The sequence below is a fragment of the Vespula pensylvanica genome, chromosome 22 (genome assembly GCF_014466175.1).
Source record: "Vespula pensylvanica isolate Volc-1 chromosome 22, ASM1446617v1, whole genome shotgun sequence".
Lineage (NCBI taxonomy): Eukaryota > Metazoa > Arthropoda > Insecta > Hymenoptera > Vespidae > Vespula > Vespula pensylvanica.
The window spans coordinates 2,762,764-2,788,218 of NC_057706.1; the positions used below are offsets into that span (position 1 = coordinate 2,762,764).

A 25,455-nucleotide genomic window follows, 5' to 3' on the forward strand; every position below is an offset into this window, starting at 1 on the left:
CTACGACACAAACTCAAAAGGATGATTACTATTTAAGAATATACGAAAATTCCTTGTAGCGTATCTTCGAAAGATCTCTATTATGTATATTAGATTGGAATAAAATATAATATCAAACAAGCACTGTCTTCTATATCGTGTATATCCTTAATTGGGTGGAACGGAAATGCGTTTGGATTTAATAAGTTCCTATGAACTAACAGAGAAGAAGAAGAAGAAGAAAAAGAAGAAGAAGAAACGGAAGGTTGACGAGCGTAGATTTGGATTGAACAAGCGCGAACAAAGCCAGGACTAACTTTAGCTCGCGAAATCAAGGCGATTTCTCGACCAGTGTGTCTCGTTGAACCAACGGGTTTGCTTCACCGCCGGTCGTCCCTAATGACGCATTTTGACGGACGAGAACAGAAATCTGTTTGTAGAAAATGCATGGTAATTGCTATCACGCATGAGGCTGTTAATTTGAAGCCAACGCGTGGGATGCCGTCTGACAGCATTGAAAAGAGCAATAAGCATTTGAAGTTTCACACGGCGAAGACGTTTCTTGGCATCATTAAGCTCGCAATATCCGAATTAAATACACCTACCTAAGTTTTCGGTCGCTCAAAAGAGAAAGTAACGAGAACGTCGAATTAAAAAAAAAAGAAAGAAAAGGAAAAGGACGATTTCTTACATAAAAGAAATTTTCTAAAGTAATTCGTATTTCAACAGTAAAATAATATTTCATAACGATTGATTCCTGTTACCGACAGCACACCGTAGGAGAGTAATGAGAACGGGATACGAAATGGGATTTGAAGGACAGCTTAAAGGATGGATTAAACCGTCCACGGAAGACAGTGTCGAGACTGTCCAGAGGTTTCGGTCCGAGAGTTTGAAGGAAGTTGGAGCCTTCGACAGCGACCCAAAGGTTTGTGTGGTATAGTACGTGAAGGGTGAACGTGAGCTTGCAGTAACGAAAGAGAGAAAGCTCCTGTGTTCCGTTCTACGTGTATGTGCGAGTGATAGAGAGAAAGAGAAAGAGAGAGAGAGAGAGAAAGAGAGAGAGGAAGACGTATGTATTCGACAGTAGAAGAGAAGGAAGGGGAGATCTAGAACGAAAGAGAGAGATAGAGATAGAGATAGAGAGAGAGCAAGAGCAAGAGCAAGAGCAAGAGCAAGAGAGAGAGAGAGAGAGAGGAAGAGAAAGCAAGAGCAAGAGAGAGATGGAGGGTGGCTGTTTCATCTGTCACCTGCAGACGCCGCCTTCCTTTCCGTCATCGTCCCTCTCACCCGGCCGGCAGCCACCCCCGGCGACCCCCTTTAATAATAACAACAATAGAGCTGGACTAGTGGCGGTCGGTCGCCGTCGTGGAACGCGGCTCGGGGGTGGATGTCGGTGAGGAGAGAGAGACATGGAAGGAGTAGTGTCGGTGGGACGGTACGGGTCACAAGACGGCCGTGTCACGTCCGCTTCCAGCCTCAGCTCTACCCCCCTCGACAGGTCCACCCCACGTGTCAACCTCTTCCAGGGACGTACTAACTTATCTTCGACAGCGGTAGCATTTTTTCGATCGCTCTTTTCACCGATGACAATGACTCCCTTTCGTTTTTTCTTTCTAGTTGATCAATTGTACGATCCTTCTTTCTCGACGTTTATTTTCCTTCGCGGAGATTATCCTCGCTAATAGTGGTTACCTTCTTGACGCTTGTTTCAAGAACGACTTATATACGTATCTCTAAATAGTTTTGTATATCTTCGAAGAGGAAGTACAAGACGTTCAACGTAGTATATAACTAAGAACGAAAAGTCGTAGAATTGTAAGATTTTCAGACGATACGAAGACTAACGTCTCCAGAAGGTAGGACGAAGATCCGTCCCTGATATCATCCAGTTTCTCCTTTTACCATCGTACGTTCGTTCGTTCGTTCGTTCATTCGTCCGTCCGTCCGTCCATCCGTCCGTCTGTCCATCCGTTCGTCCGTCCGTCCACCTCGTCTCTCGTGACCCTTATTACACGTCGCGGCTCAACTTCATCAGGGGGATGTCGCACCACTCACGAGTACGAGCATTAATCTACACGCGTATTGGTACGGACTTGCTCGGTCCTATATGTGTAAGCTACTACCGTTATGCTAATGTCCACGGACATATCTGTGAGGGTAGATGCATCTGCAGTATTTTGCGATAATGGTTACGTCGGTGTTAGAGTAGTGGTGATGGGCTAAGGTTGAAACATATCGTGTTTAAGACCTAAGAGTGTAATATAAAGCGGTTAAGAAAAATATTATAGAAAAATTTTAATCTAATACCCTTACGCATTTATTCGATGTCGATCTTTCAGCAAATCAGCACGCTTTTACTTTGTTCAACTTCATGAACGAACGCGTCGATGAACATCGCTCAGACGAGATAAACGTTCGATCGAAGTTATATTCGGTTTTCTCTCTCGTACACTCTATCCTCTCGTCTCTCTTTCATTCAACTCTCACATATCCAATCGATATGTTATTCCACGAACTGTTCCGGATTACGAGTTGTGTCGTAACCGTGCATCGCTACTCGCTAATTAGAATTGTACAAGTTATTTATATTGGTAGTGGTATGTCGTCCGAGTAAAATAAACTCGTCGCTTACTATAAATCGTGACGCAAGCTCTCGAGCGTGCGGTTTTATGCGCTCGGATGTGTTCTCTCTCTCTCTCTCTCTCTCTCTCTCTCTCTCTCTCTCTCTCTCTTTCTCTCTCTCTCGCGAACTAGAGAGATTCTAAACTCGTATTTCAGGAAATTCCAATAGATCGTAAAGTATCGGAGAAATTAATTTACAAACTTACCGACCCGATCGAGGATCGTCTTCGAGAGGTTAACAATATTTCTGCAACATTTCTATATCCATCAGAGTGATAGTCATGAGGGGCTACATGAATATCGACTCCGCATACGAGCTTCGAATTCACGCTCAACAGGAAAACACCGCTTAAGTTTTCATATTCCAATGTGGTACGATTTTTTTCGATAACCCCATTGTGTTTGCAGTAACGCACAGTGGAAAAAGAGAAAAAGGGGAATGAGAGAAAGAGAGAGAGAGAGAGAGAGAGAGAGAGAGAGAGAGACAAAAGTGAAAGAGAAGAGGACACACGTTTATTAAATCGTATGAATATTTTTCGCTTCGCATTGCATCCAATCGCGGAAATGCGCTCTCTGTTTTTAGGTAATCGCGTATTATTTTTCTGTACGCGCACGTAATATAACGTATATGTATTGTCCGACAAAGATCGAAACGGGAGGTCCATACTTTTTGTCGGGAACTTCGTGATTTCGCGCGTGACCTCCGAACGCGTTCGGACCATTAATCGTTCGTAATTTCGTTCGATTTAATTACCTGGTCGACGCGTCCGAACCGAACGAGGCATTAACCGTCCGTACAGAACGAAATGTTTGCATTTTAATACGCGTCGCCGATGTTTCCTCTAGCTCTTTCCCCCCTCCATTCTTCCTCATCCCTCGTCCTTCTCTTCAACCACCCAACTCCCCCCCACTTCGCTCCCCTTACGGCTCACTACCAATCCGTATATACTTTTGCTTTACCTACCTAATAATAGACGCGTAACGAGTGCATCGCTGCATCAATTAACGCCTGATAATAATTAGCGAGCGAGGAGAAGCTCATTGCGTGCAAATCCGACCTGCATTTTTCAATGTCGCGAGAATGAATACTCACGAACCATTAAGTAACAGCATATCTACTACTATGTATACGTCGATATTCCCATAAACTCTCGTGATCCTTACCTGAAACAGAAAAGAAATGTGATTTCGTTAGTATACTAATTGGTTGAGGGTTACTTAATGTATCTACATATACATGTATAGATACGTATATATATACATACATATTTATATATTTATATGTATGTGTATGTGTATATATACATATATACATGTGTATATATATGTATGTGTGTGTGTGTATGTATATATATATATAGTATATATATAGTAATAGGTTCGAGCAATTAAGAGCAGCTTGCTGATTGATGTCGATGAACTACGAATCAATAGTTTACGTTACCGGTAACTAAGCGTAACATTGCGAACTGCTTTTAAGTACGTTAACTTCTGCGCATACATAAACATGTAAATACATATATACATACATACATACATAAATACATATGCGTATAAATACGTCCATACGTTACACATTCGAAGAAACATTCAACTAGCAAGTGGCAGACACAAATTCGACTGTGAGAATATATATATATATATATATATATATATATATATATATAAGTAATTTTTACAAAGCTTATCGTCAAAAGGGAAAATATCAAAAAAACCATTTCATACATTAGGGAGAGGAGTGATGCGGGTGAGAGTGAGAGTGAGGGATAGCGACATTGTCTTCTTATGTAAAAGAAAAAAAAAAGAGAGAGAGAGAGAGAGAGAGAGAGAGGAAAACAACAAGAAAAAAGAAAATAAATAAAAACAAAGACGAGAGAACGAGGGAGTCGGTATAAGCGCAAGAATCTTGGTGATATTGCCTTTCTCGTCGATCGATGAGTTCGATACCAAAGTAATTCGATGAATGCACGGACGCGTGTGCGTAATGGCAATCCCACGCTGCGCTTCTCTCCGAGTTTCGTTCGCCGCCACCGCTTTTAACATTTTTTTTCTTCTTTTTTTTTTATATTTTTTCTTTTTTTCCTTCTTTTTTTCTTTTTTTTTTTTTTATCATTCGAAAGGTAATCCAATCGAGAACGATGATTGAATTATTAATTGAATGACGCGCGTGGTCGGGGTCACACGCACGTTCCCATGTATCCGCCGTATCTCTCGATGTTTCTCCCTCTCCTTCTCTCTCTCTCTCTCTCTCTCTCTCTCTCTCTCTCTGTCCCTCTCCAGCAACAGTGAGACGGTTTCTCATCGTGAATAATTCGCTCTGCCTATACAACCATTACCTTTTAATGCACCTCGAAAAATCTATTGACGATCTATATACCGACTAAAATAAAATCGCAGACATTTTCGGGCAATCTTTATCGCGACCTTATCACGCGAACATGAGAAAACGTCATGTGGAAAAATAAATTTTGTTTTGAGAATATCGCGACAACAGTCGAAAAATTAAGATGCATCGGATTAAAGTTTTACTGTGTTTGCAAAACTGCGATTGTAAACAATGCGAATTATTAATGAGATTCTTCATTATCGGTTCAGAGATCGTAGTTAATTCGGATTGTATCATTTTTTTTTTCTTTCTTTTTCTTTTTTTTTTTTTTTTTTTAATTTTCTAAACAATCAACGAATATCCTATTTCTCAGATGGGAATCGAAGAAAGATTCGTTTCATTTTCATCAGTCGTTGAACTTTCTCTCACGTGTATATACACACGCACACACATACAATTCTTTTTTGCCCCTTTTCTCTTCCATCTTTGTTTTTTTCCTTTCGATCGAGGACTATCAATTAACGTTCAGATCAAATTCGTGGTGTGAAAATCGTGTCGATCCTTAAAGGATAAAAACGGCAACGCACAAAAGAGCAAAAATACGTTCGACTGCGGTTACTGTAAACAGATCTGAGCTCTTCTTGATGTTGAACGAAGCGTAGCCATCGTATCGAATTAAATCGACTTAAAAAGGACGGAAGGAGAAGGAAGTGAGAAGAGAAGATACGGATAGATGGAGTAAAAGAAGAGAAGAGCATTCTTCCGTCCCGAGCTCCCTAGAAAATTAACAGACGACGGTAGTAAATTTGAAGTGAAGAAGAGAAGAAAAGAGAAGAGAAGAAAAGAGAAAGAAAGGAAGAAGAGAAGGACAGAGAAGAACAGAGGCGAGATAAAAGGGAGTAAAAGATTCCATGTGGAATCATTGACTACGTGTGCTGGTGTTGATGGTGATGGTGGTGGTAGTGATGGTAATGATGGTGATGGTGATGGTGATGGTGATGGTGGTGGTGGTGGTGGTGGTGGTATACGCTACGAAAGGGGGCTTTGTCTCGATCTCGTCGACGTCCTTGAATAATCTCGTCCTCGGAAATTTGATCGACACCGGTCAAACGGGTCGACCGGACTTCAAACACACACGTGTAAGCTCTTCTCAAGTAGGCGGACATTGGGGAGTTGCTTAAGTCGATGGAGAGGAGATGACAACGAGGATGAAGAACGAAGGTGAAAAGGGAGAGAAGAAGGAGCAACGATCTTGTCTTTTTGGACAGATCGAAAGAAAGAAAGAGAGAGAGAGAAAGAGAGAGAGAAAGAGAGAGAGAGAGAGAGAGAGAGAGAGAGAGAGAGAGAGAGAGAGAGAGGATGAAAGAACATCGTCGAAGAGGCAACACATGGCTGGAATAACTCGGAAAGTGTCAGAACGATAATCTGACGCCAGCAACGTGATGGACAGGATGGACAGTCCACTTCGCTCTTTCGTCTCTGTTCATCTGTTTATTTCTATCTTTCTTTCTCTCTCTCTCTCTCTCTCTCTTTTTCTTTCTTACTTCTTTGCCCTTGATCAGCCATCCTCTTGTTCGTCTAGATCTATTCGCATGTCACGTGAACAGCCCCCATTAAAACCCACTGAACTTATCATTGGTCTCCATTGAAATTGCAATAGGGATTTTCTCGACTCACTAATGTCGCCTGAGAAAATTCAAAGGCGGTCAAACACGTGTTTGAAACAGAACGGAAGAAAGGGCCTCGAATAAGGGAGGATAAAATAGAGAGGTAAGAAGAGAGAAAGCTCGGATGATATCGCGCCTATCTCAGAACGTTGTAGTATGCGCGAGCAACAAAGAAACAACGATCAATAATACTCTTTTTACAAAATGAACAGCGTGTGACTTAAAAGAGAATTTAGACATTGATTTAAGCACCTACGTAACATGATTTATCGTAACCAGCTGTTAGCGCAATGCGCGACCCATAACATTTATTGTTCTCCTCAAAGTATCTATACGAGTCGTTGCGTTTTTTATTTTGTTTTCCCTTTTTTGCTTTTCCGCGAATTGCAAAATGATACCAACGCGTTCAGGGTGGAGAAGAAGAAAGTGGTAGAACTAGACGAAATCTTAGATTCTTGCAAAGTTACGAAGAGAAAAATAAAAAAAAATATATATATATATATATATATATATATAGAGAGAGAGAGAGAGAGAGAGAAAGAGAAAAAGATAGTCTTTTAGCGTTTTACATCGATCGACCGGCTGTCGCAATAGAGATCAGAATTTATCCCGCGATGGAGGAACACTCTTTACGTACCTCCATTGCAAATAACTTCAACGTGAAAGAGCAAAACGGAAAGAGAAAGAGAGAAAGAGAGAGAAAGAGAGAGAGAGAGAGAGAGAGAGAGAGAGAGAGAGAGAAAGGCTTCGAAAACGAGGCTGAATCGTGCGTACGAAATACCTACAACGAATAGCTTTGCGGTACCGGGAATAATTATTAACAGCGACTAACAATAGAGGAGCATGTATCGAAAGGAACGATCGTTCGTTGCTCGACGTTTTGCCGATCGTTTCGAAACAGGGTTCTCTCTAAGATCTGAGAAGAAAATCCGATTGTAATATTTTGTGAGGTTCGAATCTGATCTGAATAAAATCGCTTTGAGGTAGGTAACTGGTTAGGTATGTAACTAAGTATTTGCGTTTGCGTTATTCAATCAGGTGTTCACAATGCGTTTCAACGCGTCCGACAAATGAGGTGTTTAGATCGTTTAAAACGATAAACAATAAGAATAAAGAAAGACGAAAAATCTGTACGTATATAATCTACCTTATTATTCGATGAGAAGAAGAAAAGAGAGAAAACGAAAGAAAAAGGAAAATGAAAAAGGAAATAGATACGTGAGAGAATGTGAGCATACGACGAGTAAGTATCGAGAATCGTTTTAAAGGAAAGAAAATTAGAAAATTCGAGCGAGTCTCGAGTGGTCTCGTTTTCCGAATATTAATTCCAGTCTCGTCACTCGAAGCTTCTCTGGTGCGAGACGAAAGCCAGGTGCACGGAGACGGATCGAGGTCGTCGCGACGAGGATATTAATTGCTATGTGACACGTACGAGAGGAGGGAAAGCGAGGTCTCTTCGATGGCTTCTTCTTACCTCCTACTTCGCCATGGCGATTGATTCCGACAGGCTTTAGCCAGACTGCATATAATCACAATAATTGACGACGATGGTAACGTATAGGACGGTGACCAATACCGCAACGAACTGGCTTTCGATTCTCCTTCTCCCTATCTCGGAATATTTATATGCCAAATTTTTGCAAAAACATATACTGTATATGAGAGTTTCGCAAGACGTCGAATCGACGTCCATTACATACGAAGAACGTGTAGATTCGCGACAGAGTTTCTCGTCATCAAACAAGACGATTAATTATTTCGTATATCCACGTTCAAGCGCCTGTCGAATTCCCCGTCGATTGAATGGACGAAAGGATATTATTCGTGATAAAAAATAAAGAAAAAGGAAAGAAAAAGTAATAATAAATAAAGATACAAAGAAAAGGAAAGAAAAGCAAAAGAGAAGCAAGAGAAAAACAATTTCCTTCAGAGACCATGACACGTCACTATTATTCTTTAACGATACAATAATAATCCGCGACAATTAGTATTAAACGAATTTAATAGGGGGAAAGGCTAATCGTTCATCAGTTCGATTTATCTTGGTCAATCCTGTGTCTCAAATAATGTCGTTAGATTCGTTTCGAGCGTCGAGATTAATCGATCACGATTCGAAGGAAGTGGGCGCGCGAGCGCGCGCTCTTATCGGCGATCCGTTCCAGCTTAGTTAGACGAAAAAGAAAGAAATATAGAAAAAGAAATAAAAAAAAATAAATAAATAAAAAGAAAAAAAAAAGAGAAGGAAAAAATATGACGAAGTACGAGAAGGCCCGACGAACCGAGGACAATTAATAGATCACAGAAACCGTGCGCAATGAGTTTGACTTTACGTTGCGCTTTACACGGTAATGATCGATGTCGGGCGTTAATGTTCAACGCGCGATACCGCGACGCGGGTATATATCTTACATCGGAGTGACACGTGCACGAGGAAAATCGCATTACTTTCGAAAGAAACAGGTTTGTGACAGGGTATCAACCAGAGACACCAGATGTTAATCGTTCGAGCGTCGAACGTATTTGCTCCACGTAAGAGATTCCGATCGATCGCGAAATCGAAAAATCATCGGGGCTCTCGTCGATACATTTGTATATTACTCATACCGGGGTAAATAAAGAAAGAAAAAGAACTCTAAACTACGAAGAGAAAACTATGAACGATCGGCCGAATCGATACCGATATCCGTTTTGTTATCGAAAAAAATCTGCAAGCTGTGATGTAAGTTCTTATGAAATGAGGACTAACGAAGAAGAGGAAAGATAAAAGAGAGAGACAAAGAGAGACAAAGAGAGAGAGAGAGAGAGAGAGAAAAGAAAAGAAAAAAAGAACGAATCGAAAAATCTTTTTCAGCCGCTTTCGGTACACCTGGCAGGCGAATGATGTAAATCGAAACTTTCTCGTAAATTTGTCCGATAGACTAAACGATATCGATCGTTCGAATCATCGATCGATCGACGTCATGCGATTTTACTAACTTGAGAAAAATTACAAAGAACGCCGAGGATAAAAGTCAAATCGCATTCGAGGATTAAGATTATCTCGAGATCGAGAATAACAGTTGGGGAAGAAAGATAGGGAGCGTCTCCGTGAAAAAAGGGAGAAATAAAGGAAGAAACGAAGGAAGGAAGAAAGAAAAAAAGGAAGGAAGGAAGGAAGGAAGGAAGGAAGGAAGGAATGAATGAAGGAAAGAAAGAAGCATAAAAGTAAAGAAGGAAAGGAGAAATGAATTCTATTCGCGCGTTATTCCGCGTAAGCAGCTGGACGCGGGTGAAACTCGCAAGAGTGCAAGGACCCCGCCGTGCGACTTCCATTTGAATGGCTCACCTGGAATCACCGTTGCCGCGGTGTAGATAAAATCTAACGAAATCGGTTGTCCAACGAGAGCCCCAGGGGAATTAAAAATGAGAGGAAGGGTCGCCTGCTGGCAGGTGAAGAAGGAGAAGGACCGCATTATTCGGCCCTCGTCCTTATCACGCTCGTTCTCCTATAAATCTAGCGGACAGACACGCGAATTCCGCTTCTTACTGCGTATATATATATATATATATATATATATATATATATATATGTTTTTGTATGTGTATATATGTGTGTGCGTGTGTGAACCGAGCTCGAATTGCGATTAACGTTATGTACTTTATCTTTCTTATTTCCATCTTAATCGTTTTATTATTACGACTTCAGTTAAGTTAAAAACTTTTTCATTATTTTCTACGAGCACTGAATAAACCAAACCGACAAATTTGTCTTCTCGTAGAACGAAGAAACTCGCTCGTTATTAACCCGAGCGTCCGGTGGAACGAACTGGCATCGCTCAGCGACTCCTAAGGACCTAAGACCTCGCATGAGCTACTCTAAACATCCTTCGTCACTCCTGTCTGTTCTACTCTAACTAACGAGTACATAAACTCGCAAGAAAAGGATCCAACGTCGATTTATTTCTCTTCTTCTTCTTCTTCTTCTTTTTTTCTCTTTTCTTTATTCTCTAAGACGTCTCGACGAACGAAAAATATAACGGTCAATTTTGTCGACAAGTGTGATGAAACCATGATAAATTGATTATTAGCGTACTAATTAGAACGATCGAAAGAAATAAGATAGCGAGCGATTAATTTCAAGTACGTGCGAACGATTTCGTCATCCCTTTTTAATCATAACAGGATTTCTTGTCTGCGTCGTTTGTCGAAGTTGGTCGGGGAAAAAATGTACGTAAGAAAAAATAAAAAGAAAAGAAAAAAAAAAGAATGTTTAAAGTCACGAAGAGTATTGTCGTCCGATGTTGAACAGTCAGATTCTTATCTTACTTTCACGCAAAGAGCGCGGGGAGTTCACTTGATCCACCTACGGCCGACGACGGAAATAGGCGATACAACGCGGTAATAAATATCACGGTATTATAATTAAGCTGCTCGCACAATGCGTGGGATACGAGATGCAACTAGAGACATAGTTGAACCTAAAGAATAAGAAAACGAGAAACGTTCGTTGAAAAGTAAAAAAAAAAAAACAAACAGAGAAAGAGAAAGAAAGAAAGAAAGAAAGAAAGAAAGAAAGAGAAAGATAGAGAGAGAGAAAGAAAAGAGAAACTGTACTTTTAAAATACCAATAGTACCTATCGCAGGATGCCAATATTGTGAATGGACGCGAGTAGGAAAGGAGAATGGAAGGAAGATCGGTAGAGGGGAAAAAGCAAAACCGAGCACTTGGCAACGGAGATCGGCCGAACGAGAACGTGAATGCGTACATCAACATCGTTCGTTCGATTAACGATCGTTTTACGATCGTTCGCGGCCTTGTGTCGGCGGCTTCTCCGAGTCCGTGGCTCCTTGAGTGGCATCGACTCATTCCGATCGTATTCGGATCGTTGGCAGCTTCACTTCTCTCGACGGATGAGGCCGACTAACTAAAGCGGATACGATACAAAACGAGACGAACGCATACGTATCCTTTACTCTTTCTCTTTCTATATTTCGCTTAACCTCTTGAGATTCGTACCTTTCGTTTATCCATACGTGTCATCTCGTAATCAAGCAACCCAACGAAAACGTATTTCGATGATCGCGTTCTTTTCAGACGAAAACCGCTGACGCGTTTGATACTCGTCTTGGATGGTATTCAACACATCAGGCGATCGAAATGCCGTTCGAAATTTATTTACGCTATCCCACGCTGCAACATCTTATACATACACGCGTTTCAGCGTACGACTTAGATTTACGTTGCCTTCATAATCCGTGATATAACTGTTCCGCAAAGAAAGTTAGCATCGTGGTGGTATAAGTGATATAAGCGTATTAGTACGTTTCAAGCTCGAACCACTGGTCTCTCAGTATTTCACAACGTGTCTCATACGCGTCTCACACGCGCGAATTATATATCTTTGAAGAAGAAAATAGAAAAGAGGAATGGAAAAGAAGAAAGAAGGACAGAAGAAAATAGTGAGAACGTGTGGCCGACGAAAAACGTATGTATCTATGTATGTAAGTAAGTGATTGAATCGTAAGTAAAATTCTCAACAATTCTCAGAAAAGGTGACTGCTTAACGAAAGACAACCGAGAAACGTCGGGGCCGGTTTTCCCATCGTACGCACATCCGATGTGGCCTTGTTGGTTCGTCAGCGCGACGTCGACTATGGCTTCTTGAGTGGCAGCGATTCTATTCTGTTCGCGATAGTAAAGCTTTCCAGACGATTCGATGAAAGGTATATACATATACACATACACGTCGTACATACATACGTATTTACACACATAGACACACACACACACACATGTATATATGTACATACGTAAATGCCGCGTCGACGTACGTAACTCAACTCGCGAATATATATATTCCTTGGATTTCGCTAGATTTTAATATTAAAAACGTTGTAATAATTCTACGTTGATCAATCTTTAAAATTAACAAAACATATATAAATACACACACATATATATATATATATCTGTATATATTTTAATTACTCTGCCAAGTTACTTTGGAATGTTTTATTAACGACTAGCCACGAATGCAACGAAGACACGGGATTATCGATGATTCTCGTACACATCGTTTCGGTTTGTACATCGCATTGGCTGAAAGTGGCATAAATCATGATTTTCCCATCGTTCGTTACTATCATTCCTAGTACAGACAACGACGCATTCGATGCGTATTCGTTCGAGCGTAACGAACAACACGTTTGTCAGTGGTTAATCCTTTCGATATTCAACTTTTTCCTCCGCCCTATTCCCCCCACCCTCTTCTATCCCATGCCTTTGCGTCGACTATTATCCATCGATCGATCCTTTTTGACGTGATTCAACAAACGAAGACAATGTAAGTGTTCTATCGTACAAAGATCAATAAAATGAATAAAATTATTATCTTTCTTTTTTTATCATAAATCCTTTCTCTATTCTCTCCCTTTCTCTATCTCTCTCTCTCTCTCTCTCTCTCTCTCTCTCACTCTCTCTATCATTCCCTCTCTTTTTCTTTCTCTTTCTTCCTCTCTCTCTTTTTTTCGATAAGACAAGAACAACCATGAAATATTTGACTGGGAGAATTCGTGGCCTAATTATTCGTCCTGTCGGCGGATACTGAGAGAGAGAAAGAGAGAGAAAAAGAAAAAGAAAGAGAGAGAGAGAGAGAGAGAAAGAAAGAGTGAGAGACAGAGAAGTGCAGAGGGAAGGACGAAAATCAAGTGCGGTCGAGAGGACGTCACTCCTCCGTAGGGGCTTCAACATCTCCGGCTCGGCCAGCAGCAGCACCGGCAACAGCAACGGCTGCTGCCGACTAATATCTCGTTCTTTTGTTGCGTTTCGCAGCAATTCGCCTGCCTCCGCAGCTCGCAACGAATTTCGGGCTGATTATTCGGAGCTTCGGAGTGACGTCGGTCGGGTGGATTAAAATGCTCCTAGTAGGGCTACCGGAGTCGGAGAACGGAGAGACACGAGTAAATGGAAAGGGGTGGGAGAAAAAGAGAGAGAGAGAGAGAGAGAGAGAGAGAGAGAGAGAGCAAGAAAAAGAGAGGAAAAAAGAGAGAAAGAAGGCTTCACGTCGGAGATGTCACCCCCGAGGGGTCCGTACTACAACCGGTCGTGCACAGCCTCTGGTCTTTTCGTTCGTTCATTCGTTCGTTTCTTCCTTCTTCCTTCCTTCCTTCCTTCCTTCCTTCCTTCCTTTCTTCCTTTCTTCCTTCCTTCCTTTCTTCTTTCTTTTCGTTTTCCTTTTTGAACAGCACGTATCCATCCCATTATCTCATTTCGCGGTATCAGGCTGTTCGAAGCGATCGCGCTGTCACGCGTACAACAATATAGAAACTTGACCGTGCGGAAAAATTCGTATCGTTTATGCATTCAAAAAGTTTCGTCCTTGAAAAGATCTTTAAAATGATATTAACGTTACTAGAGTTTCTCTAGTGTAGATAGATCGAAACATTAATCCCGTTTATGCGTCTATTGAATCAGCAACAGGTCACTCTAAATTCAGCGACGACGGCGTATGACTTGTTAAATAATAGAAAAAATGGGTGGGGGTGGGAGGATGGGAAAGAAAGGAATAGAAGAATGACAAAAGGAGAAAAAGGGAGAAAAGGAAAGAGATATTTCCCGGACACTTTAAATTTCACCTTGAAACTAAAAAAAAAAAAAAAGAAGAAAAAAGAAATAAAATAAAATAAAATAAAATAAATTCACCATGCAGATAACACAGAGAGAAAACGAGACTTTTTCTAATGCGACGACATCGTACGACACGCAGCACGAGACGTGTGCGCGCTTCAAATCGTCGAGAGGTAAGGGGGAGGAGTGCTCGTCGTTAGTTTGTTCGTTCGTTCGTTCGTTCGTTCGTTCGTTCATTCGTTCGTTCGGTCGGTCGGTAATAATAATAAAAATTCATACGCCACTTTACGGCCATCATAAAAGGCGGAAAATCCGTAGACGTAGAGAGAAAGACTACCGACGGTATCGAAAAGAGCGAGCGAGAAAGAGAAAGGAAAAGAGAGGAAAAGAGAAAGAGAAAGAGAGAGAGAGAGAGAGAGAGAGAGAGAGAGAGAGAGAAAGAAAATGAAAGAGGATGTGCGCGCATGCAAAAGAGAGAACATGATAAAGAACGAGAACGTTAACCAACCAGGGAAGTCCAAACTTCATAAGCTACAATTATAATGTGATCGTTCCAACATTATGTGAATTCATCATTATCATATATTATTCGTTCCGTGTCAATTTTCATTGTGCAAAGTTGATTTTTAAAACACGCAACTCATTTCGATAGTAATATAAAAGAACGTTCGCAATCAATGTTCGGGATAGTGATTGATTTCACGGTTCGTCGTTCTTTCATTTTACAGATTTTCGTTGTTCGAAGTTTATCGTTAAGAGGATAAAACGAGTTTAAATAATTCTCAAAAATCACGCTCATATAAGTCTAAACGCTTCCGTTCCGTAAAGGAACGTTGATCAAAATGAAATCAATAAAATAATTTTAGGCGAATCACATCGATCGTTTTATGAGAGGATCGATAATTCGAAGAATGAGTTGTTGATTTTTAATCCAAAAGATTTCTTCTTCTTTTTTCGAGAGAGAGAGAGAGAGAGAGAGAGAGAGAGAGAGAGAGAGAGAGAGAGAGAGAGAGAAAGTGAAGATTCTCAGCTTTATTCGTTATACGTGCGTATGCATGTACATATACTCATATACATATATATATATATACCTATATACATATATATATATATATATAGCTTTGTCCATATTACGTGCGTAGCATGTATATACACACACAGATATATATAGATATATATATAACTCACTCAACCACTCGTTATTACATTTTCCATCGAGAACTGGTATCCCATGTAACGATCCACCTACAATTCGCACTATCTATACCATTTTCTCGGCATTTTATCAGAAGACAAACTGTAGAGAAGAATAAAGTAAGTAAGTGTAGCTAGATATCTACATAGAAAGGTATCCTTGACTGTTACTAAAAGTCGATGATAAAACCAACGACATTCCTCCTACGAAAATACAGGACTGACGTATCCGTCGTAGAAAAAATCTTCTTTGGACTATCAAAACCTAAACGTAATCGTAACGTGCGATCGTAAAGTAACAATGCATTAGTACGAAATACCTACTACGTAGAGCGTATAAAGTCGACATACATAAAGTGGACACTGACGTCATCCAACAGAGGGACAGAATCACGAAAAGAGAAAGAAAAAAAGAAAGAAAGAAAGAAAAAAAGAAAGGAAGGAAGGAAGGAAGGAAGGAAGGAAGGAAGGAAGGAAGGAAGGAAGGAAGGAAGGAAGGAAGGACGACCGGTCTCATGATAAAGACGCTAGTTCGCGACGTCGCTGAATGCTTCAGGAGGCTAAAGAGGTAGATAGAAATTGTGTAGTGGTAGTGGGCAAGGAGAAAGAGGAGGAGGAGGAGGGGGATGGGAGAGAGAAAAGGAGGGCGTAAGAACACCCTCCGGCTCGTGAAGAGTCTGACGAGAGTCGGCCGTTAGCGCGTTTTACGGCGGCATTAAGCTTCTCTTAAATGACGCACGCAAAGTGCTCCTTCCTTCTTCCTCCCCTTCCCCCTCCAGCCTTACTACCATCACGGCCACCACCGCTTTCTCCATTTCATCCCACCCTTCACGCAAAATCGTCCTCTTGTTTTCATGCAACCACCTACCATTCTTCCTCGCCAGTCAAATTAACTTCCTTTTCTTTTTAATTCTTCTAGCACGGGTATGTATCTATCATCTATTAATAAAGCTACGTTCTCTTCTGATTCTACGAAAGGCATCTTCGATTTTAGTATGTATCTAAATGCATCGGTGGTCTGTCCGTTACGAATGTTATGAATTTACGGGTAACGCATATTCGATAGGTCGCGTGTAATAAATGAAATCTCGATGGCGGATAGGGCGGAGGTTGAAGGAAGGGTCGATAGTACCCGATACGTACGTACTACATATGATACGTAGATAGTATGATAGTATGTATGTATGTATGTATGTATCTATGTATGTATGTATATCTGTAATAAAAAGGATAAGCTACGTAAGCTGCGCCGGACAGTGAGACGAGAGAAAGAGAAAGAGAACGCATCGAGAATCGAGGAAAAGAGAGGTGGTACGTACGGAGATGACGGGACGAGTACAAAGGTGAATCGAAAATACCTGTACGACAGAGATCAGACGTACGTAAGCGTAGTTGTGCGGTATAGGAGTATCGCGCTGGTAAAGAGAGAATGCTGGAGAGAGAGAGAGAGAGAGAGAGAGAGAGAGAGAGAGAGAGAGAAAGAAAGAGAGAGAAAGATAAAGAGAGATAGAGAAAAAGAAAGAGAGAGAGAGAGAGAGAGAGAGAGAGAGAGAAGGTTAGTACGACGACGACGACGATGGAGAACCGACGGGACCTCCGCTTCTCTCTCTGGAGTACCGGAGGACCGGTGGTGAGCAACGGAGGGCACGTAAGTCCGCCCCCGGCCCCGACGACAGCCCTCGTTGGATTCGAGTATTGACAGATATTTAAATGAATATTCCTCGGCTGTTAGGGATCCTCTCTCTTTCTCTTTTTCTCTCTTTGAAATCAAAGCAGAAGGTATAACGGTTCATTTAGACGTGCACCGATAGCTCTCGTTGCGCATGAGTCTATATATATATATAATATATATACATACATATATATATAAATCTACTATCTATCTACGAGCGTACAGTGCACACATAGAAAAACATATAACCAACAAGGAAAAGAGTAGATATCTATGTATGTGTATATATATATATGTATGTATATATACACATATATACACACATACGTATGAATACGCGCGGATACAGGTTTTCACTTGTCACGTCATCCACGGGTTATCACCGAGCGAGACGACGATTACTAATACGGGGGACGAGAGCAGCTGGAGCAATGGAGAGTCAAAGTCACCTCTTGACGACCCTGTTTGTCGGGCACATGCGGCCGCGCGCGCGCATACACCCTCGACCATCACCCACCCACCCACCCACCCACCACTACCACCACCACCACCACCACCACTATCACCACCACTAACGTCGTCGTCGTCGTCGTCGTCTCTTTTCTTGTTCTTTTCTTCCTACGATTTTCCAAGAATTCTACGTATATTATCTACATCGATGAACGATACAAACGATAAACGAATCGCTCGGATACTCCTATCAACCATCATTTTATATATTAAATCTCGTAACTTCCAAATTGATAATTTCAGATTATACAAATCTTAAAAATCGTCAGAAGTGAGATCTCTCGTAACTAGACGACGCGGTTTTGTTTCTCGTAAAAAGGTACGAGTTACGAGCGCGTGATGATAAATCACGAAAAACGACTCTAATTTTCACGAGCGTGCCATAGACGATGTACGCGTACAATACTCATACCTATCTCTATTCTAAACGTATGTACCTAGGTAGGTACATACACGATAACAACCGGTTGTTTCATTCACCTGCATCGTTCGAGACCAGTGAAGAAACGGAAACGACGAATACAGAATTATCACGTATTTGACTATCTCTTCCAAAAAAAAGTGTGGAACCGGAACACATACACTTAGAGAGAAAGAGAGAGAGAAATACACACATACACATATACGTATACACATATACATATATACTCTTTTCGAGTGCGCCTGCTCGCACGTTCTTGTAACTTTTATCGCGACAGATCCGATGACACGCGCCGAACCAAATTTATTACCCTTACTTGAATCGATGCATCACGTTTGCCTGACGCGTAACAAGCTCGACTGATACTTTCAGGTATCCCAAAATTATTGCCACCACATTTTCGCGAGGAACGTCCGCATCGAGAGACATATACGAAATATCTTTGTGCGTGCGGTTTCGAAATAAAGAGTTCGAGATTTATCGTTAGCCCGTTATACTGCACGCCTAAACTATTCGATCGAAAATAATATTTTAAAGGACGATGAGATCTTAAATAGGCGAAATATATCTACTTACACGTGCAAAAAATATATAACAATTAATTTCCTTCCCTATGAAACGATACTCGACGACTGGTGAGATATCTACCATCTTGATCTTAAAAAAAAAAAGGAAAGGAAAAAGGAAAGAAAAAAGTTAGATAAAGCTTACTGTAAAAGCAACTAAATTAGGTTATCATTAAGAATTATACGTCCGTGCGACGTATCGCGTACGAAACGATCGAAGAGCTTTTAAGGACGACTACTTCTCTCCCTTTCCCTTCCCCTTTTCTCTTTCTCTCTCTCTCTCTCTCTCTCTCTCTCTCTCTCTCTCTCTCTCTCTCTCTCTCTCTGTCCTTCTCCGTCTCTTTTTCTTGTCATCTTCTCTGTTCAGTCTCAAAGACGATCGTTCGCTGTGAAATTGAGGTTGATTGCACATTTTACGGACAGGCAGAGCAGATCGAGAAAAGTCGCTCGGTTATCGCTTTTACGACACCGTTTCGTGTCTTTACTTCGAAACGTTGGGATCGAGACGACGATCGAGACGACGATCGAGACCGAACAACATCGCGAGCGCGAGCCGATCTCGTCGGGTTTGTTTCGTTATCCTCGCCGCTTGATTGCGCCGCTATATTAACGTCCGTCCGTGAGAGCCCAATAAAAAGTTTTATTTAAATGACCGCAATTTTGTGTTTGGACTCGGCGGGACTCGCTCATTACCATAAAGCATTATGTTATCTGAAAATAGGTCGAACTACCTTTATAATGGATCTCATAATTATCGACGATCCTCTCACCTCTCCTCGAATAACGAACGATGGACAGAGAATAGGAGTGAGAAATCGATATGAATTAAAATGCTCCTTTATCTTTCATCCTAGAGTTTCAAATTTTCATCGTTGTAATTGTTTACTAAAACTTATTCGCTTATACTCGAACAGACAGGAAGAGAGCTACGTTAACTTGGATTTACGCGACAAATAATTACGGTAAACACTGACGATGAAATATTAATTCAATTTGTTCATTAATAGTTGGATATAGTTGTGACACTGATTTTATCGCTTAAAAATCTATTTTATTTATTTTAAAATGAAACTTTATTTATTTGTTCAAAATCTATTTTATTTATTTTCAAAATCGAAAAATGTCTATTTGTGAAATTATTCCATTTTTTTTGGAAATTGTACCGTTGTTTTGCGATGTAGGGTATGATCGCAACAAAACAAAAAATTATATCGGAACGAGAAAAAAGAAATAAAATTTAAAAACAAAAAAAAAAGGAAACCATAGACGAAGGAGCAACTAAATTTTATTAATTTTCGATCGACAGCGTTCGTGTCATGCCATATAGAAAGAAAACGTTAAACCTTCATTCGATAATATTTAAATTTTTAAGTATGAATCGAGACGTGGATCGAGTCAATGACCGTTTAAAATACCAAGGGAAATACGTGTAGCAATTAAAATAACGACGTTCGAATATATCGTAAAACTTCGAAAGTATTATAGAATGTATCCCGTCGGAGTGACACCTGTGCAAACCTCATCATGGGTACCTGCCGTCTGATCGAGGTAGAGAAACCATACTACCTGCGCCCACCTATAGATCGCCATACCGTCGTCGTATCGGTCATGTTTCTTCGACCGCCGCTTTGCCTTATACACCGCTTTACATTACCGATTTACGAGGCTCTCCGGTGAGAGCAAGGATGACGGCAAATGCTAATGAATGGCGATTTCTGAACGTGAGAAAAGTATGAACGTCGTTAGCCGCAATCGTTGTGACGATTTATTTATTACACGGTATTTTGACATATTATACCGTGTTACCACGAAGAATCGGCAAATTAACAATAATATCTGTGATATCTTATAGAATAAGATTTTTAAAGGAGCTTTCACGCGAATCGTCCATATATCGTAAGTAGTTCTTTTTCGTTTCGTTTTACCATCGTCATTTAAATCGAGAAATCGTGCTCCATTAACTGTGCGGATATGCTACACGTGCGTGCATAAATAGAGGGTGTAAGGGTTGCGGAAAGATAAGAAAAATAAAAGTTTTCTTTTCGTCTAGAATGTGCAATAATTTTGTGTAAATCTGAGAGAGAAGAGATAAAACATGCGTGCGATACACTTCGCAATACACTTTGTTGTACACTTGTCATATTTACCGGTTAGATTATCGCCGCGCTGCTGCGGCCACCGGAAGGAAGGCCTCGGCTGTTGCTTGCTTCGCATATCTTCCGTCCGGTGCGGCGGCTTCGGGCCGCTCGCTTTGCAAACGATCGGAGACCACTACTTACCTGAAATAGAAAAATGCACTCGGGTCAGAATAATAACGAGATATCTTCGATTAAATTAATCAATGATGATTTTCGCAGTTTTTGATAAATCTGTTTGACATATAGATACGTTGAGAAGAGTCCTTAAAAACGACGTTTCACATGAAATGAAGGAAAAGGAAGTGAGGCAAATAGAAAAAAAAAAAAAATAATAAAAGAAAGTCTCTATAACCCATAAAAATAAGTAAGCTCACTATTAAAAATTCTCACATTTAACTTCGCGCGATACCTTTCGAGGAGTAGCCTTTTGGAAAGGTATTTTTTCGACGGGAAAATTTTCACATTAGAGCTCTCGAGCTTCTACACGGTTACGCGTTTTTACATAGAAGTACCAACGTATCCACCTCATTTTCCTCTATTTCCTACTCCTTCTCCAACTACTACTCGTCCTACTCTAACCCTCCTACCGAAAACGAGCGAGAGAGCGAGCAAGCGAAACTCCCTTATCCACCCGGTGCCAAGCATCGTAACCAGTCGTATATCTTTCTGGCGTACGCCCTCGAAAGCGGCCGCCTTTGTTTCAGATATTTATGAGGCGTTTTAATTCGCGCACAGCGTCACCCGGTCGGTGGGGGGTGCCGAATAGGTGTTGGTGGAAAGAGAAGAGAGTACCTACTAGTAGTGATGGTGGTGGTAGTGATGGTGGTAGCGATGGTGGTAGCGATGGTGGACAGAACGAGGCTAGGAGAGGTACGAGAAAGAAGGAAGGAAAGGAGGGAGAGAGGTAGAGAGGGAAGGGATGGGTGTAATAGGCATAAGGGTGCCTCGATAAAACGGCAGCCACCTCTCAGTCCTCCAACTCCGCCGTCCGGCCCTTCCTACTCCAGGCGTAGGCCATAAGCGCAAACAAACTCTCGCTCGTATATCTCACCTCAATGGTTTCTACGTCGGTACGTTCTACGGGGGCTCGGGTACTGTATCGCGTCGACATCGTCGACCCTTCCCCGTAATCCTTCCCTCCCACTTCTCTCCTACTCTCTCATTTCCTCTTCCTTTCTCTCTCCCTCTCTTTCTCTTTCTCTTCCTAAGAGAATCTACGAAACTTTCGATCCCTTCGATCGCAACAACTTAACGAATTTTCTGAACATACTTACATTTGACCGGATACATCCCTTTGGTGTAGACGATACGTCCTAACGTATATCGATTTACAACTCTTTTTCCTTTAATATAGAAGCGACAGAAAAGGAAAGAAACGCGAGAGATTTAGCTTTAAGATCTTTAACATCCGTCAATATTTCTAACTGCGCGATCAATCCTTCCAAGTTCTTTTTTTCTATCCGACAAACGATATATGATTTTATACGATTTTCAACGGATACATTCCTTTAGAGAATTTCTACATCGCTATAAGTTTCTCTAATAATAATGAACTCTTTGAACACGATCGAGTTAATTAGCTTTCTATAGCGAAAGACAACTCTCTTTTTCGCGCGAAATACAATACGTCTGTATGACTGATCCACGAATGGACTATGCTGCGACCCCTTTCGTAAAGATTACCATAAGGAAAAGAGAGAGACAGAGAGAGACAGACAGAGAGAGAGAGAGAGAGAGAGAGAGAGAGAGAGAGAGAGAGAGAGAGAGAGAAAGAGAGACGGGTTCGTCCACAGTTCTGGACTTTCACCGCTAACCACTTCTGCGTTTTACCTCTATATGTCTCTCTCTCTCTCTCTCTCTCTCTCTCCCTCTGCCTCTCTCTTTCTCTCCCTCTCTTCGTATGGCTCACGACACACTAGAGAGGTAGCCGCACTCCTGCTCATGCTCTTCTTTACGCGCAGCCGAGTTTAACAGTAACAGTACGTCACCCTGTCGCTCTCGCTCGTTTCTATCTTTCTCTTTCTCTCTCTTTCACTACAGCGCTCCTACGAGAAGGCATCTGTTCTCCGTTCCTCTTTCTCCTTCTCTCTCTCTCTCTCTCTCTATCAGTCTATTCTCTTGCACACGCTCGCCTCTTCTTCTACCTTCCCTTTACCGACCTCTCTCAACACCCTCTCTCCTATTCTCTACGTCGTTCTCTCTCTTTCTTTCTCTCTCTCTCTCTCTCTCTCTCTTTCTATCTATCTTTCCTTGTCTCTCTCGTACGCTCCTTAACAGCCTTCACTCTCTAAAAGCCTGGGTGTGATCTATGGCGGGACGTTGCGTCACTCGGGGAACAGATGCAGGGCTCGTATATTACTCGGCCATATCTGCGAGAAAGACGGAGAAAGCGCGATGGAGGAGGGCTCTAGGGGAAGCGAAAAGAGAGAGAGAGAGAGAGAGAGAGAGAGAGAGAAAGAGAGGGAGAGAGAAAGTAGAGGGAGAAATCCTTGCCGCACGGTCAAAAGAATGGCAAACGACACAAATCACTCGGCCTTTGTGTCACCCACCCCGGGCATGATTCTTTTTTTTCCTCTCTTTCTTTCGTTTTTTTTTTTTCCTTTCCGAGGGTAAAGGAAATTTACTCGTCGACGAAGCTTTCCGGGAAACGTCGCTGTTTTGTTCACCGGATCCATGTACACGCTTGGCGGACACGTCTGCTGGCGCCCGGAAACAAAGGCTCGCCTTCGTAAGAGACGTCTTGTCGTATGAGAAAATTTGTTAAGAGCCGGTAAAGTTCAAAACGACGAAAGGACGGGGCGCTCTCGCTCGCTATGGTAAGTAAGTAACCGTATAACGTCATTGTTTTTTTCTTTTTCTTTTTTCTCTTTCCTATTTCCCTTTTTTCCATTTTCTTTTCTTTCCTCATAGAAAAAGCAAAAGGAAAATAAATCTCTTTGATGTCGATCGATCCTTTTGAGTTATTTAGCAGGAGAGCGAGAGAGAGGGAGACAAAACGAAAATGGGAAAAGGAAGTACAGAGTGAGAGAGAGAGAGAGAGAGAGAGAGAGAGAGAGAGAGAGAGAGAGAGAGAGAGAGAGAGAGAGAGAGAGAGAGAGGACTAAACGACACGACAGAGGCAATCTGGATGATATCTTCGACGGTTATCTTATGTACGAGATAAGTACTTACGTACGTATGTAGAAGAGAATCTTGAGAGAGAAAAAAGAGAGAGAGAGAGAGAGAGAGAGAGAGAGACATCTTTCGTACACATCCCTTAGCGTTGAACAAAGAGACGAAAATGAACGAAGCAGGACGTAGGTATTCCACTTGCCTTCGTACTCTCTAACGCTCAGTGTGTACGTATTTATGCGTTTGCTCGTGGAAACACTAGCCAGCTGTCTGTGGTAGGAGAGGGAAGAAGAATGAACAAGGGGTGGGGAGAGTGAGAGAGAGGGAGGGAGGAGGGAGAGAGAGAGAGAGAACGACGACGACGACGACGACGACCCTCGAAAACGTACGTCGGCAGGGCAGACGCTTCTAGAATCCCATAAATCAGGTCAGGGTTGGCGACGGGGGTGGCTATGGTGGTGGTTGCAGTCGTAGGAAACGGGAACGTTGTTAGGTAAAGGTCGACGCACAGAATGTGGAAGGGAGGGAGAGAAGAAGAGAGACAGAGAGAGAGAGAGAGAGAGAGAGAGAGAGAGGGAGAGAGAGAGCACTAGTCCAGTACGAGGACGACGAACGATAATGGCGCGCATGCTCGTAAAACCTTGGCGCCAATTCCATCCACCCGGAATGGATCCGTGCACAGTTAAGCAGCTATGTCTCTCTCTCTCTCTCTCTCTCTCTCTCTCTCTATCTCTCTCTCTCTCTCTCTATCTCTATCTCTCTCTATCTCTTCCAATGTTGCTAGAAGCACGGCGAGCGAAGCTTTGTTTGATCACGATTTTACGTTCGGTACAACACGCACGTGCGAAGCAAGATTGGCTTCGATCCAGCTCTCTCACCGACGAAATCCTGGTATTATTAATAAGTAGCGCGGCGTTCCTAATAGATCCGCAGATCATCGATTTGTCCTTCGATCAGAGAGAAAAGAAGAAGAAAAATAACAAAAAAAAAAAAAAGAAATAAAAGAAAGAAAGGAAAAAGAAAGGAAGAAGGAAAAGAAGAAAGGAAAAGAAAAAGGTTGTTAGAAGCGAACGACGAGCAGGTGTAGAGAAATCTGTTCAAGAAGAGAACCCAGATGGAAACATTGCAGTTCGGGATATTGGAAACTGTCGGGCTTCGAAAGGAAAACGCGATCGGTTAAGGTGGTAGAATCGTGAGGAGGAAGCCGCTATTTATGAGTCGCACGTGAATTTGGAAAGACAGCGGCCAAGGAGGAAAACCAGTCGGTGATTCACTGAGAATTGCGAACACTGAAAAGAGCATCACGTGTAAAAGGTGAACTCTGTTAGCTCCCGTGTCATTCATTATTTCATATATTTTCTGTTGATAGAAAGAAACAGTTGGCCTTTAGGTAAAAAGAGAAATGGAAAGAAAATGGATGAGACAGTAAATGTGGGTGAGAAAGAGAAAGAGAAAGAGAGAGAGAGAGAGAGAGAGAGAGAGAGAGGAGAGAAATACAGAAAAAGAGAAAGAAAGAGAGAGAGAGAGAGACAGAGAGAGAGAGAGAGAGAGAGAGAGAGAAGCGAAATCGAAAACGTCGCTAACGCGCTGACGCTGCTCGGTGCTCTTTGAGAGATTCACCCTTCAGCAACGTTAAGGAC

The 25,455-nt window shown here is 41.7% G+C and overlaps 1 protein-coding gene across 7 annotated transcripts in view; it reads right to left on the reverse strand.

Annotated features, from left to right (window-relative positions):
- LOC122636595 (protein tiptop) overlaps positions 1–25,455 on the reverse strand; it is a 139,780-nt gene that overhangs the window by 30,000 nt on the left and 84,325 nt on the right. For 5 of the 7 annotated variants that reach the window (XM_043827970.1, XM_043827972.1, XM_043827969.1 and 2 more), the window contains one exon: positions 20,714–20,845. The exons of 1 other annotated variant lie outside the window; for it this stretch is intronic. In XM_043827970.1, coding sequence (XP_043683905.1) covers positions 20,714–20,780 — 67 coding nt within the window. In that variant the 5' untranslated portion in view covers positions 20,781–20,845. Of the gene's footprint in view, positions 1–3,701; positions 3,733–20,713; positions 20,846–25,455 lie in introns of those variants that run through there. One more of the 7 variants, XM_043827975.1, reaches the window with a different exon arrangement.